At 46.4% G+C, this 18,327-nt stretch overlaps 1 protein-coding gene across 1 annotated transcript in view; it reads left to right on the top strand.

Annotated features, from left to right (window-relative positions):
• Nucleotides 1-18,327, top strand: part of pcloa (piccolo presynaptic cytomatrix protein a) — a 94,649-nt gene that overhangs the window by 58,988 nt on the left and 17,334 nt on the right. The window contains exons 10-19 of the mRNA XM_056277081.1: nt 273-355; nt 1,122-1,197; nt 3,208-3,333; nt 10,160-10,268; nt 12,494-12,558; nt 13,046-13,248; nt 13,336-13,386; nt 13,547-13,677; nt 15,343-15,369; nt 16,668-16,761. Coding sequence (XP_056133056.1) covers nt 273-355; nt 1,122-1,197; nt 3,208-3,333; nt 10,160-10,268; nt 12,494-12,558; nt 13,046-13,248; nt 13,336-13,386; nt 13,547-13,677; nt 15,343-15,369; nt 16,668-16,761 — 965 coding nt within the window. The remainder of the gene's footprint in view (nt 1-272; nt 356-1,121; nt 1,198-3,207; nt 3,334-10,159; nt 10,269-12,493; nt 12,559-13,045; nt 13,249-13,335; nt 13,387-13,546; nt 13,678-15,342; nt 15,370-16,667; nt 16,762-18,327) is intronic.

Genomic DNA, 18,327 nt, shown 5'->3' with positions numbered 1-18,327 from the left:
CTTCTCCATCCTAATAACAAAGTAACACTGCGCTCACATTAATATCTACTTCTCCATCCTAATAACAAAGTAACACTGTGCTCACATTAATATCTGCTTCTCCATCCTAATAACAAAGTAACACTGTGCTCTCAAAAGTGCCCCGCCCCTTTCCAGCATGTGTTCTCTCATCTCTAAAATCAGATAAACTAGTTTCCTGTGTGGACAGGATGGGGAAAAAAAACAGATTTTCCAGTTAGCTTTGAAGTGATGCTTGTTTTTAATTCCTGAAGCCTACCACTTGAGACGGGAAGAGACGGACTGGTTTGACAAGCCCAGAGACGGGCGGCTGGAGAACGGACACGAGAGGAGACAGGTGACACCAGTGACATGCATGCCCGCGCACATACGTACACGCAGTTACACTTGTTATCGTGTGCAAACTTCGCCGGCATGCTCAACGTGGACCTCTACGTACTGCGGTCAGAGTATTGCCTTTACTGTGTCGACCGTGTACGGGCAGGACACACTCATATGCACCTGCATCCGCTCATAATGCAGTCTGGATACGGTGTGTTCTGTGTGCACACACACACACGCACACACACACACAGTATCACAAAAACACTTGAATCATGGATTTGGATGCTGTCATGTTACCTATTCCCCACCCCACCCTTTTTTTCCCCTCTCACCAATGGTACCTGGCCAATCACCCTGCTCTCTGAGCCGTCCCGGTCGCTGCTCCAGGCCTGCAGACTACCACATGCCTCCTCCGATACATGTGGAGTCACCAGCCGCTTCTTTTCACCTGACAGTGAGGAGTTTCACCAGGGGGAGGGAGCGCGTGGGAGGATCACGCTATTCCCCCCAGTTCCCCTTCCCCACTGAACAGGCACCCCTACCTACCAGAGGAGGCGCTAGTGCAGCGACCAGGACACATACCCATATCCAACTTCCCACCCGCAGACACGGCCAATTGTGTCTGTAGGGACGCCCGACCAAGCTGGAGGTAACACGGGGATTCGAACGGGCGATCCCCGTGTTGGTAGGCGACGGAATAGACCGCTACGCTACCCGGACGCCCCATGTTACTTTATATTGTATTTACCTCATTTTGCATCACTGTGTCTGTGCGACAGGGAAAAGGCCCATACTACCCCTTTCCTCACCTCAGAGTCAAACTCCAGAGAGATTCCAAAGACCGCAGTGTCTCAGGTAAAGGCAACACAAATTACTCTTTTTTTTAATGAATGAATGATGATTTATTTTGAACATTTAAATAAGCAGGATATAACATACAGATTAGTATGGAAGCCCGTTTCCACGGCATAAAAAAAAAGTTTGCTTAATTGCGACGGTTTTTTGGAATTCTGACTTTATTTCTCGCAATTCCGACTTTGTTTCTTGGAATTCTGACTTTATTTCTTGGAATTCTGACTTTATTTCTCGCAATTCCAACTTTATTTCTAGGAATTCTGACTTTATTCCTCGCAATTCCAACTTTATATCTTACAGTTGCGACTTTATCTGTCAGAATTCCGACTTTATTTCTTGCAATTCTGACTTTTTTTGATGCCAGGCAGCGTCACCTCCTCTGCAGTATGTTAGTATGTTTGAGTTGCACAGTATATTTGATATTTTTTACTGACTGCAATTAGAACGTATATTTTGTGCGATGCCACCATTGTTAGGGTCTTGTAATGCTCAAAGCATTAACGTTAGATAGGCCTCACACCTGTTGAGGCGAAAGTTAAGTTTTATTGTCCCTTTCCATTTCAAACCTGGTTAATGTTTACAAGATCATTATCATTGCAAGTTTCGAAGTAGGCTAACACCATATTAAATACCTGGACAGAGCAGATGCAGCCATTGTGGCCTTCAGTCCTGTCTGCTGCTGTACGCCAGCGGGAGCAGAAGTGATGGCTCAAGCTGCTCGTTGGTTGTTAGAAAAGAACTCGTAATTGCAAGAAATGAAGTAGGAATTGTGAGAAATTAAGTCAGAATTTCGAGAAACAAAGTCGCAAATGCGAGAAATCAAATTGTGAGAAATGAAGTCGTAATTGCAAGAAATAACAATTAAGCAAGCTTTTTTTTAGTGTGGCAGAAACAGGCCTCCGTAGGGATAAACCAGTTCCAATAATCTGAAGTGATCAACAAATCCTCACATCAAACTCAGCGAACAAATCTCCGTATGCATCAGTCTGTTACACAATTTTGTTACACAAACAATCTGATGCATATTGGTATTTTGACTCAATAATCTAATTTTCTTTTTTAAATGAATTTAATTCAAGCCCCATGTGATGCAACAGCTCAGCACATGAGTAGGCTTACCTGCGTACACATTCAAACAAATTCAAACTGAAACAGAGGTGTCGATAGCATTACATTAAAGCTCCTCACAGCATCCACTCATTGTGCTTCAATGTTACAACTGAGGGGAAATGCAGCGATGCCTGCCCCCCCGCCCCCCCCCGCCCCACCCATAATCATAATATTCACTATGACTGCTTGGGAGTTTTACACTGTGGAGCATGAATGGTAGACTTCATGCATCTGTTTGCCTGATATTTATGCCAAACCTCAACAGCTGCCAAGTCTCTGGACCATAGTGCTCCATCATACCTCTCCTTCAGGCCCAAAGCAGGCAGACATTTCATTTCCTGGCTCCTTTGTTGACTTGGCACGTCTCCACACTGTTCAGTCACTGCCATGCTCAAAATGGCGTATCCTTCACACGCTGGATTATCTCATGCAATTAGCAAGCAGCCCACAAAGAGACTGTTTTGTTTATGAGGGCTGGGCGCCGAACTGACTCATTTTCCTCTCGACAAATTTGTGCTTCTCTCAATAACCGTGTTACAGCGTTTGATGAGGGGAGGTTGGTTCTGGTTCTGCCTTGTCAAGGGCTTAATAATTGTGCGATACGTAGGGGGTTAGCTAATAGGCGTGCTTTTTGAGGATTTATTGATATTCGTAGTTTGGTGTGCAGAGGTGTCGATGTGTGCCAGAGTCTGTATCAGTGTCACTTTCTGTCTTTTCTTTGGTGTTGTGTGTGTGTGTGTGTGTGTGTGTGTGTGTGTGTGTGTGTGTGGGGTGGGGGGGTGGGGGGGGCTAGAGAATAAGAGAGACAACAATATGTTAGAGGTTGCAAATTTTAAGGTATTTCTGTATTAATTTCCGTTTGTGTGTCTCTCACCCGTCTTTGCGTCTCTTCCTCTCTAGGAAATGGATTAGGTATCCGTGTGGTCGGTGGGAAAGAAGTCCCCGGAAGTAATGGAGACATCGGCGCTTACGTGGCCAAAGTCTTACCTGGCGGGGCCGCAGAACAAACTGGGAAGATACTAGAAGGTGAGGTCGCCCCATAAAAACCCGTTTTTCTCCTGAACAGAAAAAGAGGGATGGTTCGAATCGAAAGTTCCTCGAAGTTTACAAACCTGTCCGAGTTGGGTCTGAGGTCTGAGGGAGAGAGGGGGGCTGATGAAAATCGAACTTAATTTGCATTGAGTTTCATCAACTCAGCCATGACTCGCGTTTGGTCATGAAAACTGAGGGAGAGAGAAGCTCGCAGGTAGAGGGATTATGAACGCCTCGCCCTTGTGTCCTCGTAAAACACCGCGTTGGAGAGAATCTTTAAAAGCTTTCTGTGCATAGGAAGGCACAGATCAGAATCTGAATCAGAATACTTTATTCATCCCCGAGGGGAAATTGGGTAATCTGCAGGCTACGCTGTGGCCGAGCAGTTAGCACTGCTGCTGGGTCACAGCCTTGATCCCAGCTTGTCTTTGTATGGGTTTCCTTTGGGTACCTCTGGTTTCATCTATTCATTCTGGGTATTATGATGCCATGTTATTATATTCATTTATAATTTTGTGGGAGGCACGGTGGCCCACTGGTTAGCACGGTCGCCTCACAGCAACAAGGTCCTGGGTTCGAGCCCTGGGGTAGTCCAACCTTGGGGGTTGTCCCCGGGTCGTCCTCTGTGTGGAGTTTGCATGTTCTCTCCATGTCTGCGTGGGGTTTCCTCCGGGTGCTCCGGTTTCCTCCCACAGTCCAAAGACACGTAGGTCAGGTGAATCAGCCATACTAATTTGTCCCTAGGTGTGAATGTGTGTGTGTGTGTGTGTGTGTGTGTGTGTGTGTGTGGGCCCTGTGATGGACTGGCGGCCTGTCCAGGGTGTCTCCCCTCCTGCCGCCCAACGACTGCTGGGATAGTCTCCAGCATCCCCCGCAACCCCGAGAGCAGGATAAGCAGTTTAGATAATGGATGGATATAATTTTGTGATCTTTAATTCTTACAAAAGATTGTAGGAGCAAACGTTGTTGGATTGGCAGGCCAGCTACGTTTATGCTACTGAACTTTGTTATGGTAATATGTGTATGATTGTGTAGGTAAAAAAGTATTTGTATGTGAAAGTACTGTTTGAAAGTATACACTGAAGGTGAGTGAAATAAACATGAATGAATCATGAATCATGAATGAAACACGAATGAAGGAATGAAGGAATGAATGAATAGGACACTTTAAGCCCACAGGTATGCATGTCAGTAATGGTGTGTTTGTGTCCTGCAATGGACCTGAATTGGATTAAGCTGTTATAGAAAATGAATTTGAGTTTTCAATCCAAAAACTGGAATCCAGGTTAAATGCATCAAATGCTATCATAGTCTAATGTAATGTAATACGTAATTACATTTCTTGTCATGAGCCAAAGGCATCGGAGACTATTAAAGTATACGCCAACGCATATGCAGTATGTATTATTTTGAAAAATTGTTAGTTATTGATGCTCATAAACGTATATTCTCTCTGAAAAAGTTGCATATTTTAGTTCGATGAGGTAATTTTTGTCCTTTATGCAGCTGCTTCCTTTTCTCGTCTTTTCCGGAAACGCTACATAAGACAATATGTGCTTCTGCTTAGAAATACCTGGTCACGGCCGTCTGTTTGCACCAACCCACAGATACAAAACCTGTGTTGCCGGCTTTACACGCCTCTGGCTGACACCAGCTACAGATAAATGGCCGTGTGCTGTATTAGCGGAGACACATTCCAAGACTCGTATTGATTTCACAAAAGGGAGACTGGGGGACAGCTAACCCCCTCTCACCCAATCCGTCTTCGTCTCGCTCTTTCAGTCCGTGTCATAACGGTCCCCACTCTCTCCACGCTGAGGCACCGGAGGCCGTTGAGGGCCGGGGTAAATACTAACTGGGCGGCGGTTTCAGTGTTTGCGAGGTCACCACACCGGTGATCTGTGGGTGGCCAGACGGAGGGGGAATGAAATACGGCCTGTGTATTTGGGCCTGCGTGCAGAGCTATCCATCAGTCGGCACTCAGTAGACGTGTGGATGTTGGAGCGAGAGCACGTCTCCTCCTCACTTCTCACTTACTCTTCTTCCTCCTCCCTCTCGCTCTCCATCCACCAATCTCCTCCTCTCACCGTCTGGCTGTCTCCATCTTCGACCCTTATCCTCTGCGGTTATTAACTTGCTACCTTTTCCACTTCTCATCGTAGCTCTATTCTACACTTCTCTACTCTCCACCGCTCTATTCTTCACCCGCCGTTCTTACTCTCTTTTAAAAGATTGCAATGGTACTTTTGATTTTCCCCCCTTTTTCTCCCCAATTGTACCCAGCCAATTACCCCACTCTTCCGAGCCATCCCAGTCGCTGCTCCACCCCCTCTGCTGATCCGGGGAGGGCTGCAGACTACCACACGTCTCCTCCGATATGTGTGGAGTCACCAGCTGCTTCTTTTCACCTGACAGTAAGGAGTTTATCCAGGGGGACATAGCACGTGGGATGATCATGCTATTCCCCCCAGTCCCCCCCCCCCCAAACAGGCACCCCGACCGACCAGAGGAAGCGCTAGTGCCATGACCAGGACACATACCCACATCTGGCTTCCCACCCTCAGACATGGCCAATTGTGTCTGTTGGGACACCTGACCAAGCCAGAGGTAACAGGAGGATTCAAACCAGCGATCCCCGTGTTGTTAGGCAACGGAATAGACCGCTACGCTGCCCAGATGCCCCTGCACTGGTTGTTTTTAATGGTGTAGGCTGTAAGGTTGAGAGTGACAGCAAAGCTCTTTTTGAGACAGGTGAGACATGGTGGTTAGCCCTGAGCCCATATGGTACAAGTTAGCCAAATTGAGTTTTATCCACCTTGATTTGATCAGTGTGGATATTAGATTCCAGTTTAGCGATCAGATTCCAGTTTTGTCTAGACTAAACCAGGACCGATCTGGTTCTCACAGCTGAGAGAACAAGTGACACGTTACACAACTGCCCTTCACTGCTGCTGCTGCTGCTGTGAAGTCGCTTTGCAGGCATTAGCAATAGCAATATTAACCCTCATGTTCTGTTCACTAATTAGCAAATTATTTTATAGTTATACCGTTGTAAAATGTATCTTGTCTTCACCTCAGTTATTGGTAATATTAACAGTATTTATGATTAATAATTATCTAAAATGGGTTGTTTTGACCCAAAACGGGCACAAGGGTCAGGGGACTAGTTTGATCAATTTCTGCAGTTTCTCAGGTGCCAGTGCAAAATTGTGCCTTCCCAAAGGGAGGCCGTCCAATAAATAGTAAAGGTTTGCACGGTCTCCCACTTTTAGTGCAAGAGGGCTGCGTGCATAAACACGTTGTTCACCACTCCATTTCAATCTATACCACCCCATCTGGAGGAGTCAAATTTAGCCTTTCCTAGACTCATCACAGGACAGCATCAACACTGTGGCATTTTAGGAGTTACGAGGTGTCCGGTGTGTTGTGAGGTGAGATACTGCCTTGAACATTCACATTTTCAATCCTGTCAGCAGTAGGAACATAGCAAGCATCCCACTCAACAACTGTGCCACTGTGTCACATTTGATATGGGCAAAGAGGGAAAGAGAGAGGCAGTTTATGTATGTGTGTGTGTGTGTGTGTGTGTGTGTGTGTGTGTGTGTGTGTGTGTGTGTGTGTGTGTGTGTGTGTGTTTGTGTTCATGCATGCACTCTTGTCAGTTTTGTCAACTGATTGGTAAAGTATAATGTCGACGCAAAACCAGTTTTCAAATAATACAGATATTTCAGACTTCATTATGTGAGAAATTTCAAGCCATAGATTTTCCTTACTATTAATTTAGACAACAAAGTTGTGCATCAAGGTATGAATTTCAGGGCGTCCGGGTGGCGTGGCGGTCTATTCCGTTGCCTGCCAACATGGGGATCGCCGCTTCAAATCTCCTTGTTGTCTCCGGCTTGGTCGGGCGTCCCTACAGACACAATTGGCTGTGTCTGCAAGTGGGAAGCCGGATGTGGGTATGTGTCCTGGTCGCTGCACTAGCGCCTCCTCTGGTAGGTCGGGGCAGTTGTTCGAGGGGAGGGGGGTGGTCTGGTCTGGGGGGAACAGCGTGATCCTCCCACGCGCTACGTCCCCCTGGTGAAACTCCTCACTGTCGGGTGAAAAGAAGCGGCTGGCAACTCCACATGTATGGGAGGAGGCATGTGGTGGTCTGCAGCCCTCCCCGGATTGGCAGAGGGGGTGGAGCAGCGACCGGGACCGCTCGAAGGGTAATTGGCCAAGTACAATTAGGGTGATAAAGAAGGAAAGAAACCGTCATATTAATTTAATCCCGTTAAATATCCTTGATACACGATAAATGATAACTCGTTACCCAGCCCTCAGCCTCTATACATGCCCCTCCACTGTCGTCCCCTTTCCCGGCTGTGTGATCTCAGTAAATTGTTTGACTGTACTCGTGCAAAGTGCGACGCACTCGTCTGTGCGCGCACGTCACACATTCAATCCGACGACTGCCGTCAGCAAAAATTCACAGCAGCTTCCATGTCAATCAAACACGCAGCCAGGGAGCTCCGCCGCAAGCCGAGGGCCCTCCTGATGAGCTGTTTCAAGCCCTGTAAGTCCTGCAGGAGAGCAGGGTGTGGTGTGGAGGAGTGGGTTTGCTGTGCTGTGTGGACTGTCTCTGAACTGTCACCGGGTCAATCCCCTCCCCGGTTAAAGACCCAGTCCAACAATTTTGATTACATCAGGAAAGGTCTTATAGTTGTACATTAGTGTTTGGCGTGTCATCTTTTTCAACTTCAGAAATACCTCCTCTCTCAATACAGTCAATAATAATTCAATGGAAGTTTTGGGTTTTTTTTTTTTTTTACAGCTAGCTAGCTTGCTAGCTTGTATGATGTTGCTAGGCAACTAGTATTTGAAAACAGTTCAACTTACTGATGATGACAATTGTTGATTGATTGTTCAATCAAATCAGGGTATGGAATGATGTCATTTATTACCGGGTGTAGAATGGTTACATTGACGAACCCTTTGTTCAAAGCTACAATGAGATGGCAAAACACGACTTTAATTGGACTGAATCCTTTAAAGGTAGAGCCTGTAATGGTGTTACCTAGAGGCCGTTGTTTGGCACCATTACAGAGGTCTTGGAAGGAAAACCGTCTCGTAGTCGGAGACCTTTTGGACAAAGTCGTGGTGGCGTTGGTCGAACGCATCACAGTATTAATTCATGATTATAGACCTGTTGTTCTTCACCTGTCCGGTCATGTAAATAATGCTCCCAATTGGTTATGCGATTTAAGTGTATGGCCAGAAACATAAAGAGGAATTCTAACAGTTCAAATACCTAAAAAACAGGTATAATTTTTTTTTTACTTAGGTCTGTACCAAAGTACGTACACTACCGTTCAAAAGTTTGGGATCACCCAAACAATTTCGTGTTTTCCATGAAAAGTCACACTTATTCACCACCATATGTTGTGAAATGAATAGAAAATAGAGTCAAGACATTGACAAGGTTAGAAATAATGATTTTTATTTGAAATAAGATTTTTTTTACATCAAACTTTGCTTTCGTTAAAGAATCCTCCATTTGCAGCAATTACAGCATTGCAGACCTTTGGCATTCTAGCTGTTAATTTGTTGAGGTAATCTGGAGAAATTGCACCCCACGCTTCCAGAAGCAGCTCCCACAAGTTGGATTGGTTGGATGGGCACTTCTTTGAGCAGATTGAGTTTCTGGAGCATCACATTTGTGGGGTCAATTAAACGCTCAAAATGGCCAGAAAAAGAGAACTTTCATCTGAAACTCGACAGTCTATTCTTGTTCTTAGAAATGAAGGCTATTCCATGCGAGAAATTGCTAAGAAATTGAAGATTTCCTACACCGGTGTGTACTACTCCCTTCAGAGGACAGCACAAACAGGCTCTAACAGGTACTATTTAATGAAGATGCCAGTTGGGGACCTGTGAGGCGTCTGTTTCTCAAACTAGAGACTCTAATGTACTTATCTTCTTGCTCAGTTGTGCAACGCGGCCTCCCACTTCTTTTTCTACTCTGGTTAGAGCCTGTTTGTGCTGTCCTCTGAAGGGAGTAGTACACACCGGTGTAGGAAATCTTCAATTTCTTAGCAATTTCTCGCATGGAATAGCCTTCATTTCTAAGAACAAGAATAGACTGTCGAGTTTCAGATGAAAGTTCTCTTTTTCTGGCCATTTTGAGCGTTTAATTGACCCCACAAATGTGATGCTCCAGAAACTCAATCTGCTCAAAGAAGTGCCCATCCAACCAATCCAACTTGTGGGAGCTGCTTCTGGAAGCGTGGGGTGCAATTTCTCCAGATTACCTCAACAAATTAACAGCTAGAATGCCAAAGGTCTGCAATGCTGTAATTGCTGCAAATGGAGGATTCTTTGACGAAAGCAAAGTTTGATGTAAAAAAAATCTTATTTCAAATACAAATCATTATTTCTAACCTTGTCAATGTCTTGACTCTATTTTCTATTCATTTCACAACATATGGTGGTGAATAAGTGTGACTTTTCATGGAAAACACAAAATTGTTTGGGTGATCCCAAACTTTTGAACGGTAGTGTACTTCACATACATCTCTGTATTATGGTTCCCGCTGTATGCAGCTTATCTTCTGAGGTGTCCATCACTTAATTAAGTCAGATATCTTTGACATTCAGGTCTTTTGGTTTCCTTTTCAATATCATTTGAGGTGAGCATGTTTCCTGTCAATCTTGGAAAAACAAAGAGGATAAACAGTAAAAACTAATTCTGCATGTTTTTAGACTGTTTGTATGCTTGTGCTTTTGTGCACTTCTTGTGTATATGTATTTGTGTGCCACTTTCTAAATGTGCGTGTAGGAATGCAAGTCCTGGAGTGGAACAGTGTTCCTCTGATGGGGAAGACCTATGAGGAGGTGCAGGGGCTTGTTGGTCAGCAGTGCGCGGAGGCCGAGCTGTGTGTCAGACTGTGAGTACATCCTTTACCATCAATCTGTTGTGCTTTCGTTCCCTCTCTCTCTTTCACACACACACACACACACACACACACACATGCATGCACACACACACACACACACACATGCACACACACATGCACTCACACACATTCTATCATTGAGTAGGGAGTTTTGAATAGGGTGGCCAGAGAGGGATCATTTTTACGGCGTGAAGCTCAAATTGAACTTCAAAATTTTCTTCCATTGCAGCTGATATAGTTGTGCAATCAAGAGGATGAGGAGACTGAATCCAATAAATCCATACAAACGCCACTTTGTCTAATATAAGAGAATGAAAAACCTGTTTGTTGTCATAGAGAATTGGAAATATTATGGCCCAGCTGTCTTCACAGTCTTCATCATGGCTGTGCGGTAGTTATTGTATTTGCAGACAGCTCTATAGTGGAATAACGAAACAAGCTCAGGTCCCATGATTATAAGGCGTCTTGTACGAGTTGAAGGTTTGCAGACAGTGGCACTGACGAACAGACAGGAGGTGTAGCTGGAGGTGGCAGAGTTGAAGATGCTAAGATTTTCACTGGGAGTGACGACGAAGGACAAGATTAGGAACGAGTATATTAGAGGGACAGCTCAGGTTGGACGGTTTGGAGACAAAGCAAGAGAGGCAAGATTGAGATGGCTTGGACATGTGTGGAGGAGAGATGCTGGGTATGTTGGGAGAAGGATGCTGAATATGGAGCTGCCAGGGAAGAGGAAAAGAGGAAGGTCAAAGAGGAGGTTTATGGATGTGGTGAGGGAGGACATGCAGGTGGTTGGTGTGACAGAGGAAGATGCAGAAGACAGGAAGAAATGGAAACAGATGATCCACTGTGGCGACCCCTAACAGGAGCAGCTGAAAGTAGTAGTAGTAGTAGTAGTTGTAAGAAGAGTTGAAGGGAGGCTGATCTGAGACCAGTAAGGTTATCATGGAGCGATTGTTGGCATGTAATCTGAGCCCCTAACACAAAACCAGCACACATGTGTCCGGGTAGCGTGGCAGTTTATTCCGTTGCATACCAACACAAGGATCGCTGGTTCGAATCCCTGTGTTACCTCCAGCTTGGTCGGACGTCCCCACAGACACAGTTGGCCGTGTCTGCGGGTGGGAAGCCGAGTGTGGGTATGTGTCCTGGTCGCTGCACTACACCTCCTCTGGTTGGTTGGGGCACCTGTTCAGGGGGAGAGGGGGCACTGAGGGGAATAGTGTGATCCTCCCACGCGCTACATCCCCCTGGTGAAACTCCTCACTGTCAGGTGAAAAGAAGCAGCTGGCGACTCCACGTGTATCGGAGGAGGCATGTGGTAGTCTGCAGCCCTCCCCGGATCGGCAGAGGGGGGTGGAGCAGTGACGGCTCAGAAGAGGGGTATTTGGCCAGATACAATTGGGGAGAAACATCCCCCCCTCCCGAAAAAATCAGCATCAATTTTTCTGTTCTTCAAACGACTGGGTGGCAACAGGGTTCGGCCACCCCCCAGGTCTGGCCTTGGTAGAGTTCCTCTCAGGATAACGTGCAGAATAGGCCTTTAGGTGCGTGAGCACACCATAGCAATGTGAAGACTTGTAAATGTAGCTGAGAAAAGTGTGGGTGTGCGTCCTTTCTGTAACGTCTCTCTTCTGCTGCTATAATCATTTGTAAACACTACCGTGAGCTAGAGATGGGAACTGAGTTATTAAATTCCCTCTCTCCCCGTCCCTCGCTAATCTCTCTCTCTCTCCCTCGCCTTTCCTCGTGCTTCGCCATCATCACTCCCTTTAAAAATTCATTGTCCATTCTGGCTGGATAATCCAATCCACCACACATCCCTCCTGACTACCTATGTAATACTTTCTTCTCTCTCTCTCTCTCTGTCCTCCCCTCGGCAACACAACCAACACAAAATGAGAGTTTTTTCACCAAAACCACACAGTGGTGTGTTGCGACATGTACACGTATAGAAACGGATCTTCCTCGCTGCATGAGATGTTTGAAAGGAAGTTGCCACTGTCGGCTCCAGCATCAACACGCTATTAATACACTGAAACCTCTGAGACGTAACTTTAGAGGACTTTCAATCCCCCCCCGCCCCCCCCAGGCCCGAGTCGTCTGTCTCCTCATCTTCATTCCTCTTCCGTTGACTGGAGTTTTTTTCTTTTTAATGGTCTCAGTCCTCTTTTAACGTTTGCCCCTCTCTTCCTCTCTCTATCCGTCTCTCTCAGCGACCTCAATATGTTGACCGACTCGGAGAGTTTCCAGAACCTGGATTTACAGGAGCACACCAAAGGTAATAGGCCATCTCTCTCTCTCTCCCTCTCCTCTCTCTCTCTCCCTCTCCTCCCTCTCCTCCCTCTCTCTCTCTCTCTCTCTCTCTCTCTATTGAAATCCATTGTTTTTACAAGGGTATCTTCGTCCTCGCGTGTGTTTGGGCCATCTTCTCCCGCATTCATCTACATGCCTCTCCACTATCACGTTCTTGCATGTGCCATCCGTGGCCTACTTTCTCCGTTGACGTGGCACCTTAATAAAAGGCACTGAGGAACATACGCCGTGACGTCTGTTGTTGGTCTTGACGCTCTCCCTCCGTGCTTCTCATCAACCTATTTTTCTACCGTCCCCACGGCAGGTGTTTTTGTTGGCACTAGTGTGTGTGCGCTTTGTCTTTTGTGTTTCTGTGCATGAGCGTTTGTGTGTCGATATTTGCGTCTCTTTTCTACTGGGATGACAGTGCTGTCCCTGCACTGTTTCTGCAAATGTGTGTGTGCGTCTTCCAGGCGAGAGACCTCCCAGGTCTCCGGGCGTCGACCCCCAGCAGCTGGCGGCTGAGCTGCAGAAGGTGTCCCAGCAGCAGGCGCCCTCCGCGACCACCACCTCCTCCTCCTCCTCCTCCTCTGCCCTCCCCGTGACCACCTCGGCGGGCTCCAGCCCCGGGCAGCCAGGCTCACCCTCCATCAGCAAGAAACGCCACAGCAGCAAGGCAAGTCCAAGGGCGGTGGGAGATGGGGGGTGGGGTGGGTGAGAGACTCCATCTCTCCATCTGCTGACTCTTACTCTTGTCTTTCAGACGGCAGAGGGGGCCAAGACCCAGTCCCACCCTGTCACCGGAGACATACAGGTCTGCCAACCCAATAATCCTCTGATAGCATGGTTATGGCCCCCTTCTCCTGTGGGATGCCGGTGTTACTTATCTCTGTGTTGAGAATCAGTGACATCAGACGGGGTGTGTCGCATGCATTCGATTCGGTTGTAATTTATTTTGATGATGGTTTTTGCAGCTTCAAATCCACTATGATAAGCAGCTGGGCAACTTGATCGTTCATGTCCTCCAAGCAAGGAACCTCACCCCACAGGACAACAACGGCTATTCGGACCCCTTTGTCAAAGTCTACCTTCTACCAGGGCGAGGGTGAGTCAAGGGTGGAGAAACACAACCCCCAAATAGTTTAGGAGAGGAGCGCTAATACAGCCCCGTAGGCGTGCTGTTTCTGTCAACAGGGAGGAGGATTTCGTTTCTGTGTGACGTATCTGCAGCTGTCACGGTAACTATTTAGGGTTCGGCAGTGAAGAGAATAACTAACTCTTGATGGTGTTGTATATTCACAGGCGTTGACAGTTGGCAATCAAAAACGTTAAAATTCTGCTGACGCGAATGCTGACGTTTGAAGATATTACTGTTTCAGACTTAAACTGTCTTTTTTTTTTTCAGCCGTTTGTCATGGAGAAGGAATTTCAGTCTGTCCGCAGTAATACGCCTTGTGATGCAACACAAAGACATTCCCATCCAAATCTGTTCTCCGGGCGGCCATTTTAGTACAGCACAAACCTGATTTCATCATTCATTTTTAAATCAATTTCCAATTGATTTTGGCTCACTATGACAGCTGACAGTGGGCAGCGTGTTACCGTTCCTTCGTATTAATTCCGTCATTGCTGTTATTAAGTTGTACAGTAGGTCTATCACATGTTAATTTAACATTTCAACATTATGTTAATGAGGTGAGATGGATACTACACTTGTGCTGACGTAGCGCGTGTTAACGGGTGTTCTCGGTATGTACGCGAGAAAAATCAATGTCTTCTGTTTTGCTTGTAATGTGATGCGCACTCTGCTACAAGTCCTACATTTCTCTCTCAGCGTGTAATGCAGATGGCTATCCCACCTTCTTTGCTCTGCCATTGGGATTCCTCAAGAGCTGCTTGTGTTTGTCATTGGATTTTTATTTCTCTGTATCACAGGGGTCATTTCAGACCAGAATGGTCACTCCAGCATGTGCACATGCATACATGTGTATATGCCGCTGGTGTATACACCTTTGCTCACAGCTTGTAGAGCGCCGACTCCAGTCCATACACCTACTGTGCATACGCCCACATACAGGACATGCACTCCCACCACACGCAAAAGCACATAAGTTAAAATCCACCCATGCTCTACTAACACGGGCTCTCCGGTTCGAATCCCCGTGTTACCTCCGGCTCGGTCGGGCGTCCCTACAGACACAACTGGCAGTGTCTGCGGGTGGGAAGCCGGATGTGGGTATGTGTCGTGGTCGCTGCACTAGCGCCTCCTCTGGTCGGTCGGGACGCCTGTTCAGGGGGGAGGGGGAACTGGGGGGAATAGCGTGATCCTCTCACGTGCTACGTCCCCCTGGCAAAACTCCTCACTGTCAGGTGAAGAGAAGTGGCTGGTGACTCCACAAGTATCAGAGGAGGCATGTGGTAGTCTGCAGCCCTCCCCGGATCGGCAGAGGGGGTGGAGCAGCGACCAGCACAGCTCGGAAGAGTGGGGTAATTGGACGGGTACAATTGCAATTGGGGAGAAAAGGGAAAAATCCAAAAAACAAAACAAAAAAAAAACCACCTATGCTAACACACCTCAGTCCCTTCCGCCCTTTCTCGACACATATACAGACACACACACACACACTAGCACACTGTAGCTTACCCTCTCCTTTTCCTAAATACACACTCACAGTCCACAGACACTCTCTGACCCCTCACCCCCCGTCTGACAGTTGTTTCTGTATGTTTTTTTTTTTTTTCATATTCAATGCATGCTGGACCCCCTCAGTCAGGTCATGGTTGTCCAGAACGCCAGGTATGTGACATGCCCACACTGATCACGACACTGTGGTCCTTTGGTTTTGTTCTTGGTTTGAATTTGGCTGTCGGTCGGTCAAGGTTGCAAATTGGTTGGCGTCAGTTTCCCTAACCCCGATTGGAAGCGCACTGCTTATTCAAATTAATTCAGTTTTAGTCCCACTAACCCCCACCACCCTTCCCCACTGATGCAAATTTATCTGTTTTCCGCCGTAATGCCATGATACTCCCTTCGCCTTCAGAATGAGTGTGTATCGTAGAGAACAGCGACCCTTATAACCCTCAGTGTTAACATCCGCTGTACCGTTCACCTTAATATACAACTCCATACAGCTCACCGTACAGGCAATTAACCTCTCCCCCAACTAACTGTTGTGTTCTCCTTGGTAGACGACCTCCTTGTGTTCCCACCATTGTTATTTGAACCCATAATACTGCGACCTAGACATTTTAGGTTGTCGTCGTTATTGTGTTTAGAATCTCTTAGAAGTGTTGTGTGACCGCACTGTGCCTTCGATGCCCGACAACTTTGCTCCCATAAACACGCATATGCCATTATTTTTGCCCTGCATTGTTTTGTTTTGTTTTTACCCCATCATTTATTGTCTTTACTCTCCTAATCGTTTTCTGATATTGCAGAACTAACCGAGATCGCACACACTTGCGTTGCACATTGCGGTCTTACATCATACCCGACTCACTGCAACAAATATACATCTTAGCAAATCCTTTAATCTGATGTCTTACCTGAAAAGCTTGCTTTCATCGAAAAGAGGTGAATAAACCACCAAATGGGTGAGAGAATTTCAGTTTTGCACGCAGCTTGTTTCAAGAATTTTTCCAAGGTCTCATTTTCCTAATTCTCAGTGATCACCGCCTTGCTTCCAAATCTTCTGAAACGCATAACTTTTCTCTACTTTTCCCCCCGAGAAAATTCCTGAACCAGGTCTAACTGCATGGGAAACAAGTCAAAACTTTCTCTCCCCCACCGTCGGAAGAAAAACAAAATTTCAAGACTAAATATGCAACTAAATGACTTGTTGAGATGTTCATTATTTGCAGTGCATCCTCTCGTTCGTTCCCGACATACTGACACCGTGGCCCTCTTTATATCGTGACTTTCACATTGTGCCATCCACTAAACACCATGCATCACACTCATTCTCCCTCTCGACTGTGATATTGTGCCCGTTATGTCGTGCTCATTGCATTGTGGTTGGTCCCTTGAAACTCCCGTCTCACCTGTCAGCCGTCGTTGGTGACCCGCTGTATCTGTGTGTTGTCTCTCTCGTGCAGCGCTGAAAACAAGAGGAGGTCCAAACACGCCGGAAAGAGTCTGAACCCCGAGTGGAACCAGACTGTCATCTATAAGAACATTCACCTGGAGCAGGTACAGTATTTGGACAAATACAGTCAACCTTTATGTTTCACCTTGGGAAAACACTGAGGAAGACGCCACATTCTCAACGTTCTCAAGTTGCGAGAAAAAGAAAAGAATGAGGCAGGCCTTTAAATTACAGGCCATTCATTGCACAGAAATAACTGAGCAAGTTACAGGCTAAATGGATTTATTTGAGCTATGATGATTGTTAATTGCAGTGTGAAACATGAGTAAAATAGGGGCTTTTATTTATCTCTAGTTTGCTACCTTGTCAGGCGGCACGATAGCCCAGTGGTTACCACTGTTGCCTCACAGCAAGAAGGTCCTGGGTTTGAACCACAGGTCGTCCCAGGTACTTTCTGTGTTGAGTTTGCATGTTCTCCCTGTCTCTGCGTGGGTTTCCTCTGGATCCTGCAGTTTCCTTCCACCATCAAAACGACATGCATGTTGGGGCGTCCAGGTAGCGTGGTGGTCTATTCCATTGCCTACCAACACGGGGCTCGCCTGTTCAAATCTCCGCGTTACCTCTGGCTTGGTCGGGCATCCCTCCAGACACAATTGGTCGTGTCTGCAGGTGGGAAGCCAGATGTGGATATGTGTCCTGGTCGCAGCACTCGCGCCTCCTCTGGTCGGTCGGGGCGCCTGTTCAGGGGGGAGGGGGAACTGGAGGGAACAGCGCGAGCCTCCCATGTGCTACATCCTCCTGGTGAAACTCCTCACTTTCAGGTGAAAAGAAGCGGCTGGGGACTCCACATGCATCGGAGGAGGCATGTGGTAGTCTGCAGCCCTCTCCGGATCGGCAGAGGGGGTGGAACAGCGACCGGGACAGCTCAGAAGAGTGGGGTAATTGGCCGAGTACAACTGGGGAGAAAAAAAGGGGGGGGGGAATAAAAAAAAAAGACATGCATGTTAGGGTAAATACATCTGTCTGTGCCCCTGAGCAAGGCAATGGAAAGAACTGGAGTTGGTCCCCAGGCACTGCAGCTGCCCACTGCCCACTGCTCCTATACAATAGGATGGGTTAGATGCAGAGAACAAATTTTCATCATTACCTACAATGACAAAATAAAGTGGATTTCTTCTTCTTTCTTTTCATAATCTGCTGTTAAATATAATCTACATCACTATGTGGGATGAATTCAGAAATCACACTGTCACAAGCACAAGTGTTTTGAATCCTTTGTGTCATACGGATGAATAAATAAAGCTGTTAAACTCGAATACCAGGTGAATATCTACTGTCGTGCTAGCTTTACTTTGGTTATGCTACTCAGCTGGACATTCAATATTCACCTAATGTTTAATAGCTGATTATGTCTCTGTGACACAAAAGGGATTCAAAATGCTTGTGTGGTACAATATGATGTAATATCATACATAGTATTTGATCTCAATGATATTTAACAGCACATAATAATGACAAGGAATCAAACTAGAGATATAGAAAAGCCCCCATTTTACTCATATATTACCCAGCAATTATCACTCATCCTATTATTACTCGGTTAATTCCATGTAAAGCGTGGCCTATGATTTAAAGTGAAAAGAAGTGAGTGAGTAAAATGAAATACAATA

This window comes from Lampris incognitus, chromosome 3 (assembly GCF_029633865.1).
Source record: "Lampris incognitus isolate fLamInc1 chromosome 3, fLamInc1.hap2, whole genome shotgun sequence".
NCBI classification, from domain to species: domain Eukaryota; kingdom Metazoa; phylum Chordata; class Actinopteri; order Lampriformes; family Lampridae; genus Lampris; species Lampris incognitus.
Note: the sequence above shows the minus strand (reverse complement) of the source record. Positions and strands in the feature narration are given on the sequence as shown.